The sequence below is a fragment of the Marmota flaviventris genome, chromosome 13 (genome assembly GCF_047511675.1).
Source record: "Marmota flaviventris isolate mMarFla1 chromosome 13, mMarFla1.hap1, whole genome shotgun sequence".
NCBI classification, from domain to species: Eukaryota; Metazoa; Chordata; class Mammalia; order Rodentia; family Sciuridae; genus Marmota; species Marmota flaviventris.
The window spans coordinates 98,083,727-98,108,648 of NC_092510.1; the positions used below are offsets into that span (position 1 = coordinate 98,083,727).

Consider the following 24,922-nt stretch of genomic DNA (forward strand, 5'->3'; position numbering starts at 1 on the left):
GGTCTCCATGTAATGGGGGCCCTTCCCTCATGTGTGAAGCCTGCTGGGCTCGAGGGACCATTTCTTGGGTACCCACATAATGGTCAGCTTCACTCATCTTACTGCTCCATGAAGTCGGGAGCTCCTTCAGGGCAGTTTCTGGAGGTTCTGAGCTGAATGGGGCTCCCGTAGGTGCCAGGTGTGGCCCTGGCAAGGGTCCCCCTGCCAGCATGTTCTCTGCCCTCCCAGTTGCCTGTGGTGTAAGCCCTTATGAGCGTTGACAGTTGTGGAGTAGGAGAGGCCACCAGAATGGGGGCCAGTAGTCCAGGGTCCTTCTCACAGCTCAATCATCCCATGCATAGTGGTGGAGAGTCCCTTCCTGTGGCCTCTATGTCTCCATCTGTGTGATGGGCATTTCCATTCTGTGCTCTCCAAGGTCCCTTGTGGTCCCAACAGCAAATCCCCAGGGTTCTTTTTCTTTCTTTTTTTTTTTTTTTTTGGTACCAGGGATGCTTCACCACTGAGCCACATCCCTTTTTATTTTATTTGTTTATTCTGAGACAAGGTTTTCCCAACTTGTTGAGGCTGTCCCTGTACTTGTAATCCTCCTGCTTCAGCCTCCTGAGTCACTGGGATTGCAGGCATGTACCACTATGCCCAACTGGGTTTATTTGTTGTTGTTACTGTTGGTTGGTTTGTTCTATGATGCTAGGGATTGAACTCAGTGGTGCTCTACCACTGAGCTACATCCCTAACCCTTTTTATTTTCTATTTTAAGAGGAGATCTCACTATGTTGCCTAGACTGACCTCAAATTTGCCATCCTCCTGCTTCAGCCTCCCAAGCAGCTGATGTTACAGATATGCACCACTGAACCCTGCTGACAGTCGCTGTGGGTAGGCCCCGTTCAGGTTTCAGCCCCTTGGGGGGCCTGCTGAAGGTGCTAGGGGTCAAGGGCAGAGGCTCAGAGGGATGGACAGAGCTGCCTTCAGATCCCAGTTTTGCAATTCATTTGACATGAGACTTCATTTTTCCCTGTTTGTAAAATCAGAATGGCATCAGTAAGATAGTTGTGAGGAACAATGATGACTGTAGTGTCTTGGTCTTTTTTCTGTTGCTAGAACACAATACCTAAGTTTGGGTAATTTAGGTTCATGGTACAGAGGCTGGCAAGTCCAAGACCTGGCAGCTACATCTAGTGAGGGCCTTGTGCTGCTTCATAAGGTAGCGGAAGTTGGGAAGGAGAAGGCTCCCTGGGAGAGGAGAAGGCGTAGTAGCTAAGCCTGCCATTCATGGGCAGCCCCAATCACCTCCTGCTAGGCCCTGCCTCCCCCACATTAAGAAAGGGAGGTTCCAACAGATGGACTTGAGGGACATGCAGAAACCACAGCACGCAGGTGAGGAAGATATTGAGTGTGAGAAAGGCTCCTACCACCTGTCCTCCTAGACCAGCAGGGAACCTGTGGCAGAAGAGAGGCCTCGGCCGGCCAGAGACCTGAGTTGCGTGGGCCCTTCTCTGGAATAAGCCAGGGCCTTGCCTTCTTCCCTCCACAGGTCTCTGATTCCTTAGGGAGGCAACCTCAGGTCTCAGCAAAGACTCCCCCCTTCTGCCCCTGTCCTGGACTGCTGACAGGGAGACTGAGCAGCTGAGTGTCCACCCCCTAGAAGACCCTCTTGTACCTCCACAGTAGAGTCTGTCTGGTCTGGTAACCCTCCCACCAGCCCCCATGCCCCATCCCCACTGCCTCCCCTACCCCAGCCATGGGGCCTTATAGCCAGTGCTTGGAACTAGAGTTTGATCTGGAACTGGTTACTTCTGGAAAGAACAACAATGTGGGAAAACCATCCACCCGCCTCCCAGAGTCCAGCAGAATGAACAAAGGGTGGAGGCTAAACTATTCTTCCCCTACCCACCCCCACCCAGGCCTTTCCACTCTGCCTAAAACCGAAGTGGTAGACTTTTCTCTGGTTCCAACAGCAACTTGAAAAACTTGGGGAAACTCAAAAAATTTAAAAACCATCAACCTTCGCGTTCTGCCCCAAAGGGCCCCCACTAGCACTGGGTAAAGCAGCTGCAGGTACTCCCTAGGTGCCATGCTCACGCCAACCTCTTTATCAGCAGTGTTCCACTTACTGCTCACAGGAGGCCCTTCTGTTAGTCCCATTGCGGATGGGTAAAGTGAGAGTGGGCCTGAAAGCTGAGCTGCCTCCCTGAGCCTCTGCCTCCAGCCTGCAGGGAGGTCCTTGGGGAGGTTGCTGACTGAGCATGAGGGGCCTCGCTGTTCCTCTGTTGGCAGGTGCCTGCATCAGAAGGGGTTAGGACAGCTGGGAACAGCCCTGCCCCCATGACCCTCATGGTTATGTCTCTGGCCTCTCTCCTCCCCCAACTAGACCCCCTGAGCTTCTCCCACCAGCCCCAGAAGCCCAGCGGGCTCACCTCCCCTGACCTTCCAGAAGCCTGCCCCGCTTGGACAAAGCAGCCATTCCCAGCACAGTGGCCCAGCAAACAAGTCTTGACCTGAGGCCAAGGCTCTTGAGGGCTGAACAGTATCCCTGCACTCACTCCCTCCTGAAACACTCTGTCCCTTCGTCATTCAAAGCATCATTTCTGGGAAGGCCAGGGGCTTGTTTTCCAGAGTGGCCTTGTCAGCTACCAGGCTGGCGGGCAAGTTCTGACCTCCCTGCCAAGCCTAACTTGAGATGGTAAACATCTTGGGTCTGAGGATGGGAAACAGGAGCCCTGATCTCCCTCATTCTGAAGACCCAGGCCCCACTCTCCAGCCCCCTTCCTCTTAGGTTGTCCTTCTCTCTGCCTTCCTCTGAGCTTCACATCCCTCAACTCCCTTCCATAGTCTTCCCAAGACTGGGAGCAGTTCACACCAGAGCTGGGAGGGGCCCAGACTGTCCCCCCAGGACCTCTTCCACCTTGAATGCAAAGCCACCCCAGACACACCTTGCAACAGAGATGTTAATGCCAAGGGTCTCACTTTCTTCACTTCAGATTCAGAGAGGGACAGGCCTTTGTCAGAGTCACAGCTAGTGGTGGACCTAGACAGTGTTGTCCTCCCAGCCCACTCTCTGCCTGACACTCCCAGAACACTCCCAGGGAGCCCTGAAATACCCTGAAGGAGATAGGAAAGGGCTAATCCTGGATGAGTTGTGAAGAGGGAAGAAGGGAGCAGGGAGAAAGGGCTGGGGCCCAGGGTGGAGGGTGCAGGCTGCCTATGTTTGCAGGGAGGGCTGAGTGGTAGGATTGCTACTCTCTGGGTAGGGAAGGGTTAAGTCCTCCTGGGCCTTCTGCTGTGGCCACCCTCCCTTCCTGAACTTTCTCCTCCCCAGCCCTGGAGCCACACCCAGAGCCTCTGGTTCCCTGAGCCATTTTCTTGGCCTGCCTGAGCCCCTTTCATGGCCTGCCTGAGCCCCTTGCAGCTCCAGAAGGTAGGTAGGGGTCTACTGGGCTGGGTACTGGGAGGGTCCTACAAAAGTGTGTGGGGGTGGTCCAGATCTCCAGTAGCCCCTTGGGAACTCAACACTCCCTGTCATTTCACAGAAAGGGACACTGAAGTCCACAGTGGGGTTTCAGTTCCCAACCACAAGACCTAACTTCTGTACACACAGCCCTGGGGTATCCAGATTACAGGACTGGGATAAGGTGGGGCTGTGTGCACTGTGCGTGGGCATGTTTTTTTTTGGTGGGGGCGGGGGGGGGGCTCAAAACCGATAAAGCATTCTGATCAGCCAGTTCAGCTGGCCTGGCTGCCTGTGGTGTGGAGGCAAGGCCCAGAGGGATGGGGACTGGCCAGCAAGTAGCCAGGCAGGAGGTTGTCCTCCCAGTTCTCAGTCCAAATTCAAAAGGCTAACTTGCGGGAATTAGAGCACACAGACTTTTAAGATAATCATCCAGGAATTGCAGATGGAGGCTGTTCGTATTGGTATCCAGCCCTAGAGGCTTTGTTTCAAACTCTGTCCTGGGACAGAGCTGTACTCAATGGTAAGAGCTAGCTGAGCATATGTGAGGCCCTGGCTTCCATCCCCAGCACTGCAAGTAAAAAAAAGTCCATCCCAGCCTGGGATGGAGCTCTAGCCTGTTTTCTAAATAGGCCCACACGGGGCTGGAGATACAGCTCAGTTTGTGGAGTGTGCTTTCCTTGTATGCACAAGGCCCTGGGTTCAATCCCCAGCACCACAAAAAGAAAAAGAAAAAGAAAAAAAAAGCCCTTAGCCCCATTTAGTACTTTCAGGGTCAGAGAGAAAACCATTGGTCCAAGTTGTCATGGCCACCAAATACTCATCCCTGGCCAACTTTTCCCTTTTCTTAGAGTATATCAGGAACATATTCCCAAGTCACTAACTATTTTTCTACATGATTTTTATGGTTCTGGGGATTGAAGGGAGGACCTCATGCGGGCCAGTCAAGCATCCAGGTGACCACAGGGCTTCTTTATCAGCTGTTTTGTGTTCCAGACAGGGAAACCATACTTTGTTAAACTAATCCCTTGATACTAAGGTAATCATTAACTATTCCAATGTAAGTTTTCATCAGGCAAGATTTAGTGAATACCTACACACATATGTCTTTGCTCCTCTATTCCCTAATATTTTTTGCCAGGGGTAGGTACTGAGAATTGAACCCAGGAGCACTCTACCACTGAGCCACATCTCTGGCCCCTTGTATTTTTTGAGACAAGATCTTTCCACATTACTTAGGGCCTTGCTACATCCCCAGCCCCCCATCTCATTTCCATTACATACTTCTGCTCTTAGCTCTCAAAGCCTGCCCCCTCTTTCCCTGCACTCAGCATTTATGATCCTGTGCTTCCCCATGGGATGGGGAAATTGAAATTCTCCTGCCTTAACCTCCCAAATCACATGGGTTATAGACATGTACCACTGCACCAGGCTCCATTGCCTGATTTCATGAGGAGTGGTTACTGGATCAAGCATGTGCACAGTTTGCCATGGATGTCCCATTTCCCAGGGAGGCAATTTCCAGCCTAACACCAATTTCTAAAGTACAGACTTTCCCAGAGACAGAAGGGCTTGTAGTGGGTGTCATGAATATTGCAGTACCTGGTATATGACAACCCACACTGGATATCCATCAAGGTTGGTGTGGGGGTGGGGGGCTGTCAGTAATTGGAAATTGACACTGTGGTGGGTTCCAAAGAAGACTTAGATGCCTGTTATAAAACCTCCTAAGAAGGACTCAAGGCGAGTCAGAGTAGGCTATTTGCCTTAACTTCCACCCGCACTCAGGAGAAAGCCCGCTCCCAGTCTGGCCCGCCCCTGCCACCATCCTGTTCCCTTCCATTCTGCCCTCACTCTGTGCTGCATCCCTTCCTGATTCTGCCTGTCCTCATGTGCTCAGAGTCTTCGCACATCCTGCTTCCTCTATCTGGAGTGTTCTTTGTCATCTCTTCCCCTCCCAATATCCTTTAGGCCCCTTTAAATGCCATTCCCTCAGAGCTGCTGCCAAAGACTCCCATCTCATTTCTTTTCTTTTTTTGAGGTGCTGGGGATTGGACCCAGGGCCTTGTACATGCAAGCCAGACACTTTACCAACTGAGCTACATCCCCAGCCCCCCATCTCATTTCCATTACATACTTCTGCTCTTAGCTCTCAAAGCCTGCCCCCTCTTTCCCTGCACTCAGCATTTATGATCGTGTGCTTCCCCATGGGATGGTTGGTGTAATGTTGTTCTCCATTTTTTTATTTTTTTTAGCACCAGGGATTGAACCCAGGGGTGGGTGCTTAACCACTGAGCCACATCCCAACCATTTTAATTTTTATTTACAGATAGGGTCTCACTAAGTTGCTTGGATTCTCACTAAATTGCTGAGGCTGACCTTGGACTTGAGATCCTCTTGCATCAGCCTCTCAACTCTCTGCGATTACAGGAATGCACCACCATGCCTGGCCTCCTTTACTAGACTATAAACTCTGTGAGGGCAGGTACCGCAGCTGGCTTGCTCATAACAGCTCCTAAAGCTGTGTCTCCTACACAGTAGATGTTGAATGGACATTGGCAGGATACACGGATGCAGCTGTATGTGGCTCAGCCCACTGGAGGGCAAGTACAGGACAACCTCCCCTTCCCCTTCCGTTCCTAACATCCAAGTAGCCAATTGTTCTTCACAGGGCACCAGACACCACGGCAGGGGCAGGGGACAGAGCCATGAACAGGACATTGGTCTTAACTTCACACATTTGGGGTTTGGTGGGGAGATTAAATACAGTTCATAAGGGGAAGCATGCAGAGGGAAGCCTGAGCCTCATTCCTGCCTGCAGTTCCAGGAGGATGGATTCCTGGTGCTGGAAGGATTCTTGTCTGTGGACGAGTGTGAGGCTATGAAACAAAGGATTGGTGAGATCGTGGCCGAGATGGATGTCCCTCCCCACTGCCGCATAGAATTTTCCACCCAACACGAGAAACAGCTTGGAGCCCAGGTGGGTGCATGGGGTAGGTGGGGATGGAATCTGGTCTTCGATGGGGGATCAGTCCCCAGCCAAAGGAGCATCCTGGAAGGGAGGACCTAAGGCCATGGCTCCTCCTTTTAAAACAATTTTTATATAATATGTATTTTTAGTTGTTGATGGACCTTTATTTTATTCATTTATTTTTATGTGGTGCTGAGAATTGAACCTAGTGCCTCACACTTGCTACGCAAGTGCTCCACCACTGAGCCACAACCCCAGACTCCATGGCTCCTTCTGATAACAGATCAGGTGCAGGCTCCCACATGCCAGGCTCCACTCCTTACTCCTGTCACTATGAATTTACAAGGTGGATATGGTTATTGTTTCCACTGGAAGGGAGGGAAAGTGAGGCTTCCATCATTTGTCCAAACCATAGTTAATAACTGGTAGAGCCAGGATTTGAAGTCAGCTGTCTGATACCAACTGGTGCTGTGCACTGCTCTATTGTACTTCCTCAGATTCTCCTGCCACAAAGGGCCTCCTTGTGGCCAGCATCCCAGAGAGAGCCCTGAGATTTTAAAGGGCTGCCTGTGTGTCTTATCCCTGCACCCAAACTCAGAACATGCTGTTTCCCAAGACTCAGCACAGTCTGAGACGGACAAGTGGTTCTCCCATCCAGTTATCTCAACCCTACACAGTTTGACAGTCGGAGCCTTCCTGCAGGGCAGCTGAGCTCTGGTCCAGGCCACTCACACTCATACCAAGGAGCTCCTGCCATCTAGTGGCAACAGAGAAAACTACAGCAGCTAGAAGCCTTGCATCCCAGGAAAGCAAAGCCGCCAGAGACCTGCCATTCAAGGGTCCTGAGGAGAAAGAGGGCTGAAACTGGTACCCCAAATCTGCCTTGTGAGAATGCTCCAGAGGCCAGTAGATTATTGTGGCAGGAGGAATGCAAGAAGAAAGGGCCCAGATGATCCTTAACTTACAATGGTTCGACTTAGGATTTTAGATGTACATTCATTCAGTAGGAACAATACTTTGAGTTTTTAATTTTGATCTTTTCTAGGACTGATACCACGCAATATCATACTCTCTCCTGATGCTGGGTGGTTGCAGGGAGTCACAGCTCCCAGTCTGCCACCTGATCATGGGAAGCAAAGATACTGTGTTCACCATCTGTCTCCCATGCCAGACAACCATTCTGTTTTTCACTTTCAGCATAGTACTTGATAAATTAACAAGATGTTGAACACTTACACTTGTAAAATAGGTTTTGGACTGGATGGGTCTGCCCCACTGTGAACTAATGTATGTGTCCCATGAGGGGACTGGAGAAAGCTAGGATGTTCTGTGGGCTAGGTGTATTAAGTGCACTTCTAATGTTTTCAATTTATAGTGAGTGTATCTGGATGTAGCATCATTGTAATAAGTTAAGTGGAATCTAATAAGAGGTTTCTGAAAAATCCGATGCTTGTAGCTTTGAATTCTGCTTACAGGCACATGGGGCTCCTAGCCGCTCTCTGTGCCTCAGTGGACATGTCCAAGATGTCACTGGGGATCTGTAGCCCATGGGCATGGGAAGCCCCTGCTCTGACCCTGGGATGCTCTCTCTTTCTCTCCCATGTCCCTTTCCACAGGACAGCATAGACTATTTCTTGAGCAGTGGTGACAAGATTCGATTCTTCTTTGAGAAAGGTGTTTTGGACAATAAAGGTTTGGAGCTGGGTCCCCAGAGATGTGGGAGCTCCCTGGGAGGTTGCTGGATCCAGGTGTCTGCCCTGCAGGGCTGGGAGGGCAGGGCACTTAGGCCAGCTGCCTGAGGGAGGCTGCACTGCAGTTCTTTTGCTTTTACCTGTTCTCTGTGCCACAGGAAATATCTTGGTGCCTCCAGAGAAATCAGTCAACAAAATTGGTCATGGTGAGCAGAAACCTGGGAGTGCAGGACATAGATGGGAAATGGCCTGAAGAGCTGAGAAGCCGAAGTGAAATCCATACTGAGTTAAGGGTTGGGCAAGTCGCCTTTCTGGCTGCAGGCTCCCCTTGGGTCGTGGTCTTTGACGTTGTGTAATGCTAATCACATGGCACTTCTACCACCACACTGGGAAGAGGGGTCCACTTGAGACCCCAACAGAGGGTATGTGCAGTCTTCTCCACAACCTTCTGTCCCAGGCATGGGGGATTCCTGGGACCTGTTGATTCCTGGAGCCTTCTTGAGGGGCAGCTGATATATTGAAATTACTCCTACTCTGAGACCCCAGAACCAAGGGTAGAAATTTTCACTTTTTTCCCTCAGGATCACGTTGTAATTATTTTTGTGGACTCCTTGTTTTTAAACCTGAAGTTATAGCATGGTGGCTTTGTAAACAAGTTGTGATAAAATTCATGTGACATAAAATTTGTCACCATAACTATTTAAAATATATTTTAGTTGTAGGTAGACATGATACCTTTGTTTTATTTTTTTATTTTTTAGTGGTACTGAGGATTGAACCTATGCCTCACATATGCTAGGAGAGGGCTCTACCACTAAGCCACAAATCCAGCCTCCAATCACCATAACTATTTTAAAGTATTTCATTCAGTGGCATTAAGTGCATTCAAAACTTACTTTTTTGTAATAACAGCAGTTGGGCACAATGGCACATACCTGTAATCCTAGCGGCTTGAGAAACTAAGAGAGGAGAATCACGAGTTCAAAGCCAGCTTCAGCTAAAGTGAGGTGCTAAGCAACTCAGTGAGGCCATGTCTCTAAATAAAATACAAAATAGGGCTGGGGGTGTGGTCCAGTGGGCGAGTGCCTGAGTTCAATCCCTGGTACCCCCCCACCCAAATAGCAAATAATCCCTGGCACACACCTGTAATCCCTGTGACTTGGGAGGCTGAGGCAGGAGGATTGCAAGTTGAGGCCAATATGAGCAATTCAGTGAGACCTTATTTCAGAAATAAAAAGGGCTGGGCATGTAGCTCAGTGGTAGAGCACCCCCAAGTTCAATCCTTAGTACTGCAGATAAAACAACAAAAACCACAAAGACCGCTGATGACTGTGCCTGCTGCCCATGTTCATTAGCTCCCCTAGAAGCCCTGGGAGGTGGGCAGCTCTTCTCCTCCTCACTTTACAGTGGAGGAGACCAAGACTTACAGAGGGAAATAGTAGTCACCTGAGATCACATAGAGGAAGTGGAAGTATTGAAGCTGCTGCCAACTAAGAGTCCCCTTGGAATCCTTCGTCCTCCCTGAGGAGTGGGAGTTAGGGCTGGAGTGAGGTTCCCAGATAGCCAGATGGTCCAAGATAAGGTCATGGTGGGATGGGGCTGGGTGGGATGAAGGGGTCTTTGGGGCCCATTACTTGGTTATAAAAAGCATAAAGTTTAAAGCACCTAAAATAGTTGAAAGTGTCAAAGTGAAGCCTGAGTCCAGTTCTCAGGGTGGGAGGGACACATGGGGGCTGAGACTGGCCCATCAGCAGGCCTCTGTCTCACAGCTCTGCACGCCCATGACCCTGTCTTCAGGAGTGTCACACATTCCCCCAAGGTGCAGGTGAGCAGAGGTGGGGACGGGCAAGTGGGGACAGATAGGGGTGTATGTGGGCAGGCTGCACTGTGACTCTGCCCCCTTCCAGGCCTTGGCCAGAAGTCTGGGCCTCCAGATGCCTGTGGTGGTGCAGAGCATGTACATCTTTAAGGTGAGCAATGTGTCCTTCCCAGGCCTCAGTTTACTTGACCCTTTGTAAAACTGGCAGGCTGCTCATAGGAAGCCCCTCCCCATAGTGGGCCAAAGCTGCTGGGTTATCAGTGTTGAGTTGGCCAGAGCACATGTGAAGTGGGTACCTGGTACTGAGTTTGTGCTCTATTAGAATTAGGTGGTATGAAGAAAAGGGATCCCCAAGAGTCCCTCCTGCCCTCTTTGACTACTGAGATGCTCTGCTCTCAGCTCCCAAGTACAGTGCCACCTCCTCTAAAAAGCCTTCTAGCTCCCTGAGGAAAAGAGGGACCCAGCTCTGACTTGGGGGCTAACCTCTGAGCCAACCCCTGGCCAAATGCTGCCCTTTCCTGGTTCTGCTTCATGACCTCGTTGTTAGGCTAGTGCTCGCTGTCTCCCAGGCAGACTGTGCACCCCCTGCTGGGCAGGTGGCTTTCCTTCTGCTTCCCTCCTGGGCCTGGCTCACAGTAGGGGCTCACTAGCTGGTACCCAGGGTGGGAGCATCCTATAAGACTCAGATCAAGCCCTGCTCCTCCCTGTTCTCATCCGTTCTCACCAGACTCTTCCCCTATCTTGCAGCAACCTCACTTTGGTGGTGAAGGTAAGCTGTGAGCAGCTGTGGGGCCCAGCAGCGACCATGGGCAGGAAGTCTGGAATATCATGGTGGTCAGGTCTTTGCAGGAAGGGAAAGTACTTACTGCATTACCTGTGGGCACGAAGCTCAGGCCAGGGGAGGAGGAGCCACTTTCCTTTCCTTCCCAGAACAGGGGATTGGTGGGGAACCCTGGAGCCCCTGGCACACAGATTTCTAAATCTGACAGCAACCCTTAGCAGGTTAAAAATATAGATTACTAACACAGATGGTTTTCAGACAGTGTGAAATAAAGGAAATCAAATACACACACACACACACGCACACAGACATGCACACACTCACTCACTACTGTCAGGCATGGTGGCACTTGCTTGTAATCCCAGTGACTCTGGAGGCTGAGGTGGAAGGATTGCTTGAGCCCAGAAACTCAGGGCTGCCCTGGGCAACACAGCAAAACTGTCTCTTTAAACAACAACAACAACAGGATGCTTGGTCATAGGTATCCCCTCTCCAACCCCAACTTTCCAAACTTACACCACTGGGTGGGCTATCTGGTGGCTGGAGTCTGCTCATCTCTGGTAAAGAATGGTGGCTTTAGGGCCAGGGTGTAGCTCAGTGGTCTTTACCACTTGCCTAGCCGAGGCAAGACCCTGAATTCCATCCCCAGCACAGGAAAAAAAAAAGAAAGGAAGAAAGAAAGACAGACAAGGGTGGATTTAGTCACCTGGCTGGAATTCAATGGTAGCAGCTACTTTTTAGCAATTAGGGTGTGCAGCCCTGTCCTAAGCACTTTTCATACACTGTCCTGTGGAACCCTCCAGCAGCCCTTTCAGGGAGGTTATTGTTGGGGCCACTTTACAGTTGAAGAAATGAAAGCTTTAAGAGGTAAAATCTCTGCTCAGAGTCCCTGGGTCAAGAAGTGGAAGATTCTCAGAACAGGAAGTCTGGGAGGATGGTGGAGTGGGAAGAGGGTCAAGATGAGGTGGGATAGAGCAAAGGGTTAGGCTCTTCAGCTCCAGGCGGGTCTGTCGCAGTCTCCCCTCACCAGGACACCTGGTTCCTGTACACGGAGCCCCTGGGCCGGATGCTGGGCCTGTGGATGGCGCTGGAGGATGCCACGCTGGAGAATGGCTGCCTTTGGTTCATCCCTGGCTCCCACACCAGTGAGAACCCCTGGCTCCCCACCCCAACCCCCAGGGAGAGGGATCAGGTGAACAGAGGGTCTAGAGGCTCCATCTTGGCCTGCAGGCGGAGTGTCAAGAAGGATGATCCGGGCCCCTGCTGGCTCATGGCCTGCTACTAGCTTCCTCGGGGCAGAGCCAGACTGGGATAACAGCCTCTTTGTGCCCACACCAGTGCAGAAAGGTAGGCGGGACACCCAGGGTCTGTGCGTGCTCCACCACCCATCATCTGGGAGGCTCTTTTGGTGTCACTTGAGGACTGGGAAGTCACAGAATGGGAGGAGGTAGGCTGACAGGTTACTTGGAAGTCAGGAAGCAGCACGATCACAGCAAGTTCAAGCAGGCCAGGCTAGAGTCCAGACTCTGCTTCTCAGTCTGTTTCTTTGGGTAAATGACAGATTCACTCTGAGCCTCAGTTTCCCCAAATGTAAAGTGGGATGCATCTAGAATGTTTATAAAGAATTTAGGTGACACACAGCAAGGGCTTCACAGATGTTGGTTAATCGTGACCCCTCTTCCTTATGGAAAGGGACACTGAGGTACACCCCAGCATCATCAGGAGGTCCCTGTTGAGTGGCACAGTGCAGAGGGCTTCTGGCCACATCTGGGGTGGAGAGGCCCTTTGTAAGGCTTGCCAAGTCACAGTCCACAGCAGAGGACACTTGATCGCAGGGAGCCCCTGTCTAAACAACATGGCTTGGACCCTGGAGCAAGCAGACTTGGAAAGGCATGGGGATAGGTGAGGTCACTAAACCACTCCAGGGAGGACCACCGCACCCCTTCCTGACCTGGGAAGGGTGGCACTGGGCCTACGGTGCCCCCGACCTGCTCATGTCTCTACTAGGGGCCCTGGTCTTGATCCATGGAGAGGTGGTGCACAAGAGTGAGCAGAACCTTTCAGACCACTCACGCCAGGCCTACACTTTCCACCTCATGGAAGCCACTGGCACCGTCTGGAGCCCTGAGAACTGGTACATGGCAGGGTGTGTGTGTGTGTGTTCAAGTCCCCTGAGGGGGCCCTGGGGACGGGGAAGAGTGGTCCTGCCTTCATTCTCAACAGGCTCCAGCCGACAGCTGAGCTGCCGTTTCCTGCCTTGTACACCTAAAGCCCTTGAAGGGTTGGGACCATCACCTCCCAGTGCAGCTGTGGACTACAAACCCTAGCACGCTGCCTCCCGTGCCGGCTGCAGTGGGGAAGCTGTGAACCTGCAGAGCTCTCCTCCTTCAGGGTCTGTGCTTTCAGCCCTGTAGAAGCTGGGGGAGGCTGATGTGGCAGGGCCTTCCCCAAGATCTTGGTCTCTCTGCACCTTACTCCCCCACACAAACTTCCCCTTGAGGTGGCCTCTCAGCCTCGAAAGAGGTCTGGTCCATTTTCAAGTCCTCTCTCAGGAGCAACTCTAATAATTACGCTGTAAGACACTCAATAAAAATGACTTCTGAATGCAGCTTCTCCATTTGTCCTTCTTCCCAAGCATTCTTGCTTTCCAGATGAGACTCCTGCCGAAAACCATTTCGGTCCCCAATCCCTGCTGCGCAGTGTGCGTGACTTCACTCACAACACTTAGTGGGCGTTGGCCGCATGCCGCCCTGCACACTTTGAGCTTTGTTTTACACGACTCCTCACACAGAGAGGAAGGTGTTGTGATGATCTGTGTTTGTAAGTGAAGGAGCTGAGCCAAGGAAAAGGCAAGTGACCTACCTGCTAAGTCACACAGTTGCTCAGTTGTTCAGCTGTGTCACCCTGGTCCAGAATTGGGCTCCTGTTCTTTTTTTTTTTTTTTTTTTTTTTTTTTTTTTTTGCATTTTAGAGCATCATGCTTTCTTTCTTATTGTGGACTGTTCATCTTTTTTTTAATTTTATTTTTTATTCCAATTTATTATGTATGACACCAGAATGCATTACAATTCACATTACACACATAGAGTACAATTTTTCAGATCTCTAGTTGTATACAAAGTATATTCACACCATTCATGAATGCATCAGAAGGGGTTAGGACAGCTGGGAACAGCCCTGCCCCCATGACCCTCATGGTTATGTCTTTGGCCTCTCTCCTCCCCCACCTAGACCCCCTGAGCTTCTCCCACCAGCCCCAGAAGCCCAGCGGGCTCACCTCCCCTGACCTTCCAGAAGCCTGCCCCGCTTGGACAAAGCAGCCATTCCCAGCACAGTGGCCCAGCAAACAAGTCTTGACCTGAGGCCAAGGCTCTTGAGGGCTGAACAGTATCCCTGCACTCACTCCCTCCTGAAACACTCTGTCCCTTCGTCATTCAAAGCATCATTTCTGGGAAGGCCAGGGGCTTGTTTTCCAGAGTGGCCTTGTCAGCTACCAGGCTGGCGGGCAAGTTCTGACCTCCCTGCCAAGCCTAACTTGAGATGGTAAACATCTTGGGTCTGAGGATGGGAAACAGGAGCCCTGATCTCCCTCATTCTGAAGACCCAGGCCCCACTCTCCAGCCCCCTTCCTCTTAGGTTGTCCTTCTCTCTGCCTTCCTCTGAGCTTCACATCCCTCAACTCCCTTCCATAGTCTTCCCAAGACTGGGAGCAGTTCACACCAGAGCTGGGAGGGGCCCAGACTGTCCCCCCAGGACCTCTTCCACCTTGAATGCAAAGCCACCCCAGACACACCTTGCAACAGAGATGTTAATGCCAAGGGTCTCACTTTCTTCACTTCAGATTCAGAGAGGGACAGGCCTTTGTCAGAGTCACAGCTAGTGGTGGACCTAGACAGTGTTGTCCTCCCAGCCCACTCTCTGCCTGACACTCCCAGAACACTCCCAGGGAGCCCTGAAATACCCTGAAGGAGATAGGAAAGGGCTAATCCTGGATGAGTTGTGAAGAGGGAAGAAGGGAGCAGGGAGAAAGGGCTGGGGCCCAGGGTGGAGGGTGCAGGCTGCCTATGTTTGCAGGGAGGGCTGAGTGGTAGGATTGCTACTCTCTGGGTAGGGAAGGGTTAAGTCCTCCTGGGCCTTCTGCTGTGGCCACCCTCCCTTCCTGAACTTTCTCCTCCCCAGCCCTGGAGCCACACCCAGAGCCTCTGGTTCCCTGAGCCATTTTCTTGGCCTGCCTGAGCCCCTTTCATGGCCTGCCTGAGCCCCTTGCAGCTCCAGAAGGTAGGTAGGGGTCTACTGGGCTGGGTACTGGGAGGGTCCTACAAAAGTGTGTGGGGGTGGTCCAGATCTCCAGTAGCCCCTTGGGAACTCAACACTCCCTGTCATTTCACAGAAAGGGACACTGAAGTCCACAGTGGGGTTTCAGTTCCCAACCACAAGACCTAACTTCTGTACACACAGCCCTGGGGTATCCAGATTACAGGACTGGGATAAGGTGGGGCTGTGTGCACTGTGCGTGGGCATGTTTTTTTTTGGTGGGGGCGGGGGGGGGCTCAAAACCGATAAAGCATTCTGATCAGCCAGTTCAGCTGGCCTGGCTGCCTGTGGTGTGGAGGCAAGGCCCAGAGGGATGGGGACTGGCCAGCAAGTAGCCAGGCAGGAGGTTGTCCTCCCAGTTCTCAGTCCAAATTCAAAAGGCTAACTTGCGGGAATTAGAGCACACAGACTTTTAAGATAATCATCCAGGAATTGCAGATGGAGGCTGTTCGTATTGGTATCCAGCCCTAGAGGCCTTGTTTCAAACTCTGTCCTGGGGCAGAGCTGTACTCAATGGTAAGAGCTAGCTGAGCATATGTGAGGCCCTGGCTTCCATCCCCAGCACTGCAAGAAAAAAAAGTCCATCCCAGCCTGGGATGGAGCTCTAGCCTGTTTTCTAAAGAGGCCCACATGGGGCTGGAGATACAGCTCAGTTGGTGGAGTGTGCTTTTCTTGTATGCACAAGGCCCTGGGTTCAATCCCCAGCACCACAAAAAGAAAAAGAAAAAGAAAAAAAAGCCCTTAGCCCCATTTAGTACTTTCAGGGTCAGAGAGAAAACCATTGGTCCAAGTTGTCATGGCCACCAAATACTCATCCCTGGCCAACTTTTCCCTTTTCTTAGAGTATATCAGGAACATATTCCCAAGTCACTAACTATTTTTCTACATGATTTTTATGGTTCTGGGGATTGAAGGGAGGACCTCATGCGGGCCAGTCAAGCATTCAGGTGACCACAGGGCTTCTTTATCAGCTGTTTTGTGTTCCAGACAGGGAAACCATACTTTGTTAAACTAATCCCTTGATACTAAGGTAATCATTAACTATTCCAATGTAAGTTTTCATCAGGCAAGACTTAGTGAATACCTAGGGTATCCAGATTACAGGACTGGATAAAGACACATATGTCTTTCCTCCTCTATTCCCTAATATTTTTTGCCAGGGGTAGGTACTGAGAATTGAACCCAGGAGCACTCTACCACTGAGCCACATCTCTGGCCCCTTGTATTTTTTGAGACAAGATCTTTCCACATTACTTAGGGCCTTGCTAAGGCTGGCTTTAAATTGAAATTCTCCTGCCTTAACCTCCCAAATCACAGGGGTTATAGACATGTACCACTGCACCAGGCTCCATTGCCTGATCTCATGAGGAGTGGTTACTGGATCAAGCATGTGCACAGTTTGCCATGGATGTCCCATTTCCCAGGGAGGCAATTTCCAGCCTAACACCAATTTCTAAAGTACAGACTTTCCCAGAGACAGAAGGGCTTGTAGTGGGTGTCATGAATATTGCAGTACCTGGTATATGACAACCCACACTGGATATCCATCAGGGCTAGTGTGGGGGTGGGGGGCTGTCAGTAATTGGAAATTGACACTGTGGTGGGTTCCAAAGAAGACTTAGATGCCTGTTACAAAACCTCCTAAGAAGGACTCAAGGCGAGTCAGAGTAGGCTATTTGCCTTAACTTCCACCCACACTCAGGAGAAAGCCCACTCCCAGTCTGGCCCGCCCCTGCCACCATCCTGTTCCCTTCCATTCTGCCCTCACTCTGTGCTGCATCCCTTCCTGATTCTGCCTGTCCTCATGTGCTCAGAGTCTTCTCACATCCTGCTTCCTCTATCTGGAGTGTTCTTTGTCATCTCTTCCCCTCCCAATATCCTTTAGGCCCCTTTAAATGCCATTCCCTCAGAGCTGCTGCCAAAGACTCCCATCTCATTTCTTTTCTTTTTTTGAGGTGCTGGGGATTGGACCCAGGGCCTTGTGCATGCAAGCCAAACACTTTACCAACTGAGCTACATCCCCAGCCCCCCATCTCATTTCCATTACATACTTCTGCTCTTAGCTCTCAAAGCCTGCCCCCTCTTTCCCTGCACTCAGCATTTATGATCGTGTGCTTCCCCATGGGATGGTTGGTGTAATGTTGTTCTCCATTTTTTTATTTTTTTTAGCACCAGGGATTGAACCCAGGGGTGCTTAACCACTGAGCCACATCCCAACCATTTTAATTTTTATTTACAGATAGGGTCTCACTAAGTTGCTTAGATCTCACTAAATTGCTGAGGCTGACCTTGGACTTGAGATCCTCTTGCATCAGCCTCTCAACTCTCTGCGATTATAGGAATGCACCACCATGCCTGGCCTCCTTTACTAGACTATAAACTCTGTGAGGGCAGGTACCTCAGCTGGCTTGCTCATAACAGCTCCTAAAGCTGTGTCTCCTACACAGTAGATGTTGAATGGACATTGGCAGGATACACGGATGCAGCTGTATGTGGCTCAGCCCACTGGAGGGCAAGTACAGGACAACCTCCCCTTCCCCTTCCATTCCTAACATCCAAGTAGCCAATTGTTCTTCACAGGGCACCAGACACCACGGCAGGGGCAGGGGACAGAGCAATGAATAGGACATTGGTCTCAACTTCGGACATTTGGGGTTTGGTGGGGAGATTAAATACAGTTCATAAGGGGAAGCATGCAGAGGGAAGCCTGAGCCTCATTCCTGCCTGCAGTTCCAGGAGGATGGATTCCTGGTGCTGGAAGGATTCTTGTCTGTGGACGAGTGTGAGGCTATGAAACAAAGGATTGGTGAGATCGTGGCCGAGATGGATGTCCCTCCCCACTGCCGCATAGAATTTTCCACCCAACACGAGGAACAGCTTCGAGCCCAGGTGGGTGCATGGGGTAGGTGGGGATGGAATGTGGTCTTCGATGGGGGATCAGTCCCCAGCCAAAGGAGCTTCCTGGATGGAAGGACCTAAAGCCATGACTCCTCCTTTTAAAATATTTTTATATAATATGTATTTTTAGTTGTTGATGGACCTTTATTTTATTCATTTATTTTTATGTGGTGCTGAGAATCAAACCTAGTGCCTCACACTTGCTACGCAAGTGCTCCTCCACTGAGCCACAACCCCAGACTCCATGGCTCCTTCTGATAACAGATCAGGTGCAGGCTCCCACATGCCAGGCTCCACTCCTTACTCCTGTCACTATGAATTTACAAGGTAGATATGGTTATTGTTTCCACTTGGAAGGGAGGGAAAGTGAGGCTTCCATCATTTGTCCAAACCATAGTTAATAACTGGTAGAGCCAGGATTTGAAGTCAGCTGTCTGATACCAACTGGTGCTGTGCACTGCTCTATTGTACTTCCTCAGATTCTCCTGCCACAAAGGGCCTCCTTGTGGCCAGCATCCCAGAGAGAGCCCTGAGATTTTAAAGGGCTGCCTGTGTGTCTTATCCCTGCACCCAAACTCAGAACATGCTGTTTCCCAAGACTCAGCACAGTCTGAGACGGACAAGTGGTTCTCCCATCCAGTTATCTCAACCCTACACAGTTTGACAGTCGGAGCCTTCCTGCAGGGCAGCTGAGCTCTGGTCCAGGCCACTCACACTCATACCAAGAAGCTCCTGCCATCTAGTGGCAACAGAGAAAACTACAGCAGCTAGAAGCCTTGCATCCCAGGAAAGCAAAGCCGCCAGAGACCCGCCACTCAAGGGTCCTGAGGAGAAAGAGGGCTGAAACTGGTACCCCAAATCTGCCTTGTGAGAATGCTCCAGAGGCCAGTAGATTATTGTGGCAGGAGGAATGCAAGAAGAAAGGGCCCAGATGATCCTTGACTTACAATGGTTCGACTTAGGATTTTAGATGTACATTCATTCAGTAGGAACAATACTTTGAGTTTTTAATTTTGATCTTTTCTAGGACTGATACCACGCGATATCATACTCTCTCCTGATGCTGGGTGGTTGCAGGGAGTCACAGCTCCCAGTCTGCCACCTGATCATGGGAAGCAAAGATACTGTGTTCACCATCTGTCTCCCATGCCAGACAACCATTCTGTTTTTCACTTTCAGCACAGTACTTGATAAATTAACAAGATGTTGAACACTTACGCTTGTAAAATAGGTTTTGGACTGGATGGGTCTGCCCCACTGTGAACTAATGTATGTGTCCCATGAGGGGACTGGAGAAAGCTAGGATGTTCTGTGGGCTAGGTGTATTAAGTGCACTTCTAATGTTTTCAATTTATAGTGAGTGTATCTGGATGTAGCATCATTGTAATAAGTTAAGTGGAATCTAATAAGAGGTTTCTGAAAAATCCGATGCTTGTAGCTTTGAATTCTGCTTACAGGCACTTGGGGCTCCTAGCCACTGTCTGTGCCTCAGTGGACATGTCCAAGATGTCACTGGGGATCTGTAGCCCATGGGCATGGGAAGCCCCTGCTCTGACCCTGGGATGCTCTCTCTTTCTCTCCCATGTCCCTCTCCACAGGGCAGCACAAACTATTTCTTGAGCAGTGGTGACAAGATTCGATTCTTCTTTGAGAAAGGTGTTTTGGACAATAAAGGTTTGGAGCTGGGTCCCCAGAGATGTGGGAGCTCCCTGGGAGGTTGCTGGATCCAGGTGTCTGCCCTGCAGGGCTGGGAGGGCAGGGCGCTTAGGCCAGCTGCCTGAGGGAGGCTGCACTGCAGTTCTTTTGCTTTTACCTGTTCTCTGTGCCACAGGAAATTTCTTGGTGCCTCCAGAGAAATCAGTCAACAAAATTGGTCATGGTGAGCAGAAACCTGGGAGTGCAGGACATAGATGGGAAATGGCCTGAAGAGCTGAGAAGCCGAAGTGAAATCCATACTGAGTTAAGGGTTGGGCAAGTCGCCTTTCTGGCTGCAGGCTCCCCTTGGGTCGTGGTCTTTGACGTTGTGTAATGCTAATCACATGGCACTTCTACCACCACACTGGGAAGAGGGGTCCACTTGAGACCCCAACAGAGGGTATGTGCAGTCTTCTCCACAACCTACTCTCCCAGGCATGGAGGATTCCTGGGACCTGTTGATTCCTGGAGCCTTCTTGAGGGGCAGCTGATATATTGAAATTACTCCTACTCTGAGACCCCAGAACCAAGGGTAGAAATTTTCACTTTTTTCCCCCAGGATCACGTTGTAATTATTTTTGTGGACTCCTTGTTTTTAAACCTGAAGTTATAGCATGGTGGCTTTGTAAATAAGTTGTGATAAAATTCATGTGACATAAAATTTGTCACCATAACTATTTAAAATATATTTTTAGTTGTAGGTAGACATGATACCTTTATTTTATTTTTTAGTGGTACTGAGGATTGAACCTATGCCTCACACATGCTAGGAGAGGGCTCTACCACTAAGCCACAAACCCAGCCTCCAATCACCATAACTATTTTAAAGTATTTCATTCAGTGGCATTAAGTGCATTCAAAATTTACTTTTTTGTAATAACAGTAATAACAGCAGTTGGGCACAATGGAACATACCTGTAATCCTAGCAGCTTGAGAAGCTAAGAGAGGAGAATCACAAGTTCAAAGCCAGCCTCAGCAAAAGTGAGGTGCTAAGCAACTCAGTGAGGCCATGTCTCTAAATAAAATATAAAATAGGGCTGGGGGTGTGGTCCAGTGGGCGAGTGCCTGAGTTCAATCCCTGGTACCCCCCCCCACCCAAATAGCAAATAATCCCTGGCACACACCTGTAATCCCTGTGACTTGGGAGGCTGAATCAGGAGGATTGCAAGTTGAGGCCAATGTGAGCAATTCAGTAAGACCTTATTTCAGAAATAAAAAAAGGCTGGGCATGTAGCTCAGTGGTAGAGCACCCCCAAGTTCAATCCCTAGTACTGCAGATAAAACAACAAAAACCACAAAGACTGCTGACGACTGTGCCTGCTGCCCATGTTCATTAGCTCCCCTAGAAGCCCTGGGAGGTGGGCAGCTCTTCTCCTCCTCACTTTACAGTGGAGGAGACCAAGACTTACAGAGAGAAATAGTAGTCACCTGAGATCACATAGAGGAAGTGGAAGTATTGAAGCTGCTGCCAACTAAGAGTCCCCTTGGAATCCTTCGTCCTCCCTGAGGAGTGGGAGTTAGGGCTGGAGTGAGGTTCCCAGATAGCCAGATGGTCCAAGATAAGGTCATGGTGGGATGGGGCTGGGTGGGATGAAGGGGTCTTTGGGGCCCATTACTTGGTTATAAAAAGCATAAAGTTTAAAGCACCTAAAATAGTTGAAAGTGTCAAAGTGAAGCCTGAGTCCAGTTCTCAGGGTGGGAGGGACACATGGGGGCTGAGACTGGCCCATCAGCAAGCCTCTGTCTCACAGCTCTGCACGCCCATGACCCTGTCTTCAGGAGTGTCACACATTCCCCCAAGGTGCAGGTGAGCAGAGGTGGGGACGGGCAAGTGGGGACAGATAGGGGTGTATGTGGGCAGGCTGCAGTGTGACTCTGCCCCCTTCCAGGCCTTGGCCAGAAGTCTGGGCCTCCAGATGCCTGTGGTGGTGCAGAGCATGTACATCTTTAAGGTGAGCAATGTGTCCTTCCCAGGCCTCAGTTTACTTGACCCTTTGTAAAACTGGCAGGCTGCTCATAGGAAGCCCCTCCCCATAGTGGGCCAAAGCTGCTGGGTTATCAGTGTTGAGTTGGCCAGAGCACATGTGAAGTGGGTACCTGGTACTGAGTTTGTGCTCTATTAGAATTAGGTGGTATGAAGAAAAGGGATCCCCAAGAGTCCCTCCTGCCCTCTTTGACTACTGAGATGCTCTGCTCTCAGCTCCCAAGTACAGTGCCACCTCCTCTAAAAAGCCTTCTAGCTCCCTGAGGAAAAGAGGGACCCAGCTCTGACTTGGGGGCTAACCTCTGAGCCAACCCCTGGCCAAATGCTGCCCTTTCCTGGTTCTGCTTCATGACCTCGTTGTTAGGCTAGTGCTCGCTGTCTCCCAGGCAGCCTGTGCACCCCCTGCTGGGCAGGTGGCTTTCCTTCTGCTTCCCTCCTGGGCCTGGCTCACAGTAGGGGCTCACTAGCTGGTACCCAGGGTGGGAGCATCCTATAAGACTCAGATCAAGCCCTGCTCCTCCCTGTTCTCATCCGTTCTCACCAGACTCTTCCCCTATCTTGCAGCAACCTCACTTTGGTGGTGAAGGTAAGCTGTGAGCAGCTGTGGGGCCCAGCAGCGACCATGGGCAGGAAGTCTGGAATATCATGGTGGTCAGGTCTTTGCAGGAAGGGAAAGTACTTACTGCATTACCTGTGGGCACGAAGCTCGGGCCAGGGGAGGAGGAGCCACCTTCCTTTCCTTCCCAGAACAGGGGATTGTTAGGGAACCCTGGAGCCCCTGGCACACAGATTTCTAAATCTGACAGCAACCCTTAGCAGGTTAAAAATATAGATTACTAACACAGATGGTTTTCAGACAGTGTGAAATAAAGGAAATCAAATACACACACACACACACACACACGCGCGCGCGCACACACTCACTCACTACTGTCAGGCATGGTGGCACTTGCTTGTAATCCCAGTGACTCTGGAGGCTGAGGTGGAAGGATTGCTTGAGCCCAGAAACTCAGGGCTGCCCTGGGCAACACAGCAAAACTGTCTCTTTAAACAACAACAACAACAGGATGCTTGGTCATAGGTATCCCCTCTCCAACCCCAACTTTCCAAACTTACACCACTGGGTGGGCTATCTGGTGGCTGGAGTCTGCTCATCTCTGGTAAAGAATGGTGGCTTTAGGGCCAGGGTGTAGCTCAGTGGTCTTTACCACTTGCCTAGCCGAGGCAAGACCCTGAATTCCATCCCCAGCACAGGAAAAAAAAAAAAAAAGAAAGAAAGACAGACAAGGGTGGATTTAGTCACCTGGCTGGAATTCAATGGTAGCAGCTACTTTTTAGCAATTAGGGTGTGCAGCCCTGTCCTAAGCACTTTTCATACACTGTCCTGTGGAACCCTCCAGCAGCCCTTTCAGGGAGGTTATTGTTGGGGCCACTTTACAGTTGAAGAAATGAAAGCTTTAAGAGGTAAAATCTCTGCTCAGAGTCCCTGGGTCAAGAAGTGGAAGATTCTCAGAACAGGAAGTCTGGGAGGATGGTGGAGTGGGAAGTGGGTCAAGATGAGGTGGGACAGAGGGAAGGGTCAGGCTCCTCAGCTCCAGGCGGGTCTGCCGCAGCCTCCCCTCACCAGGATGCCTCGTTCCTGTACACGGAGCCTCTGGGCCGGGTGCTGGGCATGTGGATGGCACTGGAGGATGCCACGCTGGAGAATGGCTGCCTTTGGTTCATCCCTGGCTCCCACACCAGTGAGAACCCCTGGCTCCCCACCCCAACCCCCAGGGAGAGGGATCAGGTGAACAGAGGGTCTAGAGGCTCCATCTTGGCCTGCAGGCGGAGTGTCAAGAAGGATGATCCGGGCCCCTGCTGGCTCATGGCCTGCTACCAGCTTCCTCGGGGCAGAGCCAGACTGGGATAACAGCCTCTTTGTGCCCACACCAGTGCAGAAAGGTAGGCGGGACACCCAGGGTCTGTGAGTGCTCCACCACCCAGCATCTGGGAGGCTCTTTTGGTGTCACCTGAGGACTGGGAAGTCACAGAATGGGAGCAGGTAGGGCTGACAGGTTACTTGGAAGTCAGGAAGCAGCACGATCACAGCAAGTTCATGCAGGCCAGGCTAGAGTCCAGACTCTGCTTCTCAGTCTGTTTCTTTGGGTAAATGATGGATTCACTCTGAGCCTCAGTTTCCCCAAATGTAAAGTGGGATGCATCTAGAATGTTTATAAAGAATTTAGGTGACACACAGCAAGGGCTTCACAGATGTTGGTTAATCGTGACCCCTCTTCCTTATGGAAAGGGACACTGAGGTACACCCCAGCATCATCAGGAGGTCCCTGTTGAGTGGCACAGTGCAGAGGGCTTCTGGCCACATCTGGGGTGGAGAGGCCCTTTGTAAGGCTTGCCAAGTCACAGTCCACAGCAGAGGACACTTGATCGCAGGGAGCCCCTGTCTAAACAACATGGCTTGGACCCTGGAGCAAGCAGACTTGGAAAGGCATGGGGATAGGTGAGGTCACTAAACCACTCCAGGGAGGACCACCGCACCCCTTCCTGACCTGGGAAGGGTGGCACTGGGCCTACGGTGCCCCCGACCTGCTCATGTCTCTACTAGGGGCCCTGGTCTTGATCCATGGAGAGGTGGTGCACAAGAGTGAGCAGAACCTTTCAGACCACTCACGCCAGGCCTACACTTTCCACCTCATGGAAGCCACTGGCACCGTCTGGAGCCCTGAGAACTGGTACATGGCAGGGTGTGTGTGTGTGTGTTCAAGTCCCCTGAGGGGGCCCTGGGGACGGGGAAGAGTGGTCCTGCCTTCATTCTCAACAGGCTCCAGCCGACAGCTGAGCTGCCGTTTCCTGCCTTGTACACCTAAAGCCCTTGAAGGGTTGGGACCATCACCTCCCAGTGCAGCTGTGGACTACAAACCCTAGCATGCTGCCTCCCGTGCCGGCTGCAGTGGGGAAGCTGTGAACCTGCAGAGCTCTCCTCCTTCAGGGTCTGTGCTTTCAGCCCTGTAGAAGCTGGGGGAGGCTGATGTGGCAGGGCCTTCCCCAAGATCTTGGTCTCTCTGCACCTTACTCCCCCACACAAACTTCCTCTTTAGGTGGCCTCTCAGCCATGAAAGAGGTCTGGTCCATTTTCAAGTCCTCTCTCAGGAGCAACTCTAATAATTACGCTGTAAGACACTCAATAAAAATGACTTCTGAATGCAGCTTCTCCATTTGTCCTTCTTCCCAAGCATTCTTGCTTTCCAGATGAGACTCCTGCCGAAAACCATTTCGGTCCCCAATCCCTGCTGCGCAGTGTGCTCACTTCACTCACAACACT

The 24,922-nt window shown here is 51.0% G+C and overlaps 2 protein-coding genes across 4 annotated transcripts; both read left to right on the forward strand.

Moving 5' to 3' along the window:
• Positions 1 to 517: 517 nt before the first annotated feature.
• Positions 518 to 13,316, forward strand: LOC114082691 (phytanoyl-CoA dioxygenase domain-containing protein 1). Of its 2 annotated transcripts, XM_071601034.1 has the most exons (12): positions 518 to 874; positions 3,318 to 3,416; positions 6,268 to 6,426; positions 8,034 to 8,109; positions 8,267 to 8,314; positions 9,878 to 9,933; positions 10,016 to 10,078; positions 10,675 to 10,696; positions 11,725 to 11,853; positions 11,939 to 12,055; positions 12,716 to 12,842; positions 12,932 to 13,316. In XM_071601034.1, the coding sequence occupies exons 2-12, from the start codon at positions 3,384 to 3,386 to the stop codon at positions 12,975 to 12,977; spliced, it is 876 nt and encodes a 291-aa protein (XP_071457135.1). In that variant the 5' UTR covers positions 518 to 874; positions 3,318 to 3,383; the 3' UTR covers positions 12,978 to 13,316. The 2 variants fall into 2 exon arrangements, with proteins under 2 accessions (XP_071457135.1, XP_071457136.1); XM_071601035.1 differs by lacking the exons at positions 518 to 874; positions 11,939 to 12,055 and having other exon boundaries at positions 2,682 to 3,416.
• Positions 13,317 to 13,954: 638 nt separating this feature from the next.
• On the forward strand, positions 13,955 to 24,806 carry LOC114093656 (phytanoyl-CoA dioxygenase domain-containing protein 1). Of its 2 annotated transcripts, none has more exons than XR_011704176.1 (11): positions 13,955 to 14,986; positions 17,753 to 17,911; positions 19,519 to 19,594; positions 19,752 to 19,799; positions 21,368 to 21,423; positions 21,506 to 21,568; positions 22,165 to 22,186; positions 23,214 to 23,342; positions 23,428 to 23,544; positions 23,891 to 24,100; positions 24,206 to 24,292. XR_011704176.1 is itself a non-coding variant. In XM_071601036.1 (11 exons), the coding sequence occupies exons 1-11, from the start codon at positions 14,954 to 14,956 to the stop codon at positions 24,465 to 24,467; spliced, it is 876 nt and encodes a 291-aa protein (XP_071457137.1). In that variant the 5' UTR covers positions 14,753 to 14,953; the 3' UTR covers positions 24,468 to 24,806. The 2 variants fall into 2 exon arrangements, 1 of the variants encoding a protein (XP_071457137.1); XM_071601036.1 differs by lacking the exon at positions 23,891 to 24,100 and adding an exon at positions 24,422 to 24,806 and having other exon boundaries at positions 14,753 to 14,986; positions 24,206 to 24,332.
• The last annotated feature ends 116 nt before the right edge of the window (positions 24,807 to 24,922 follow it).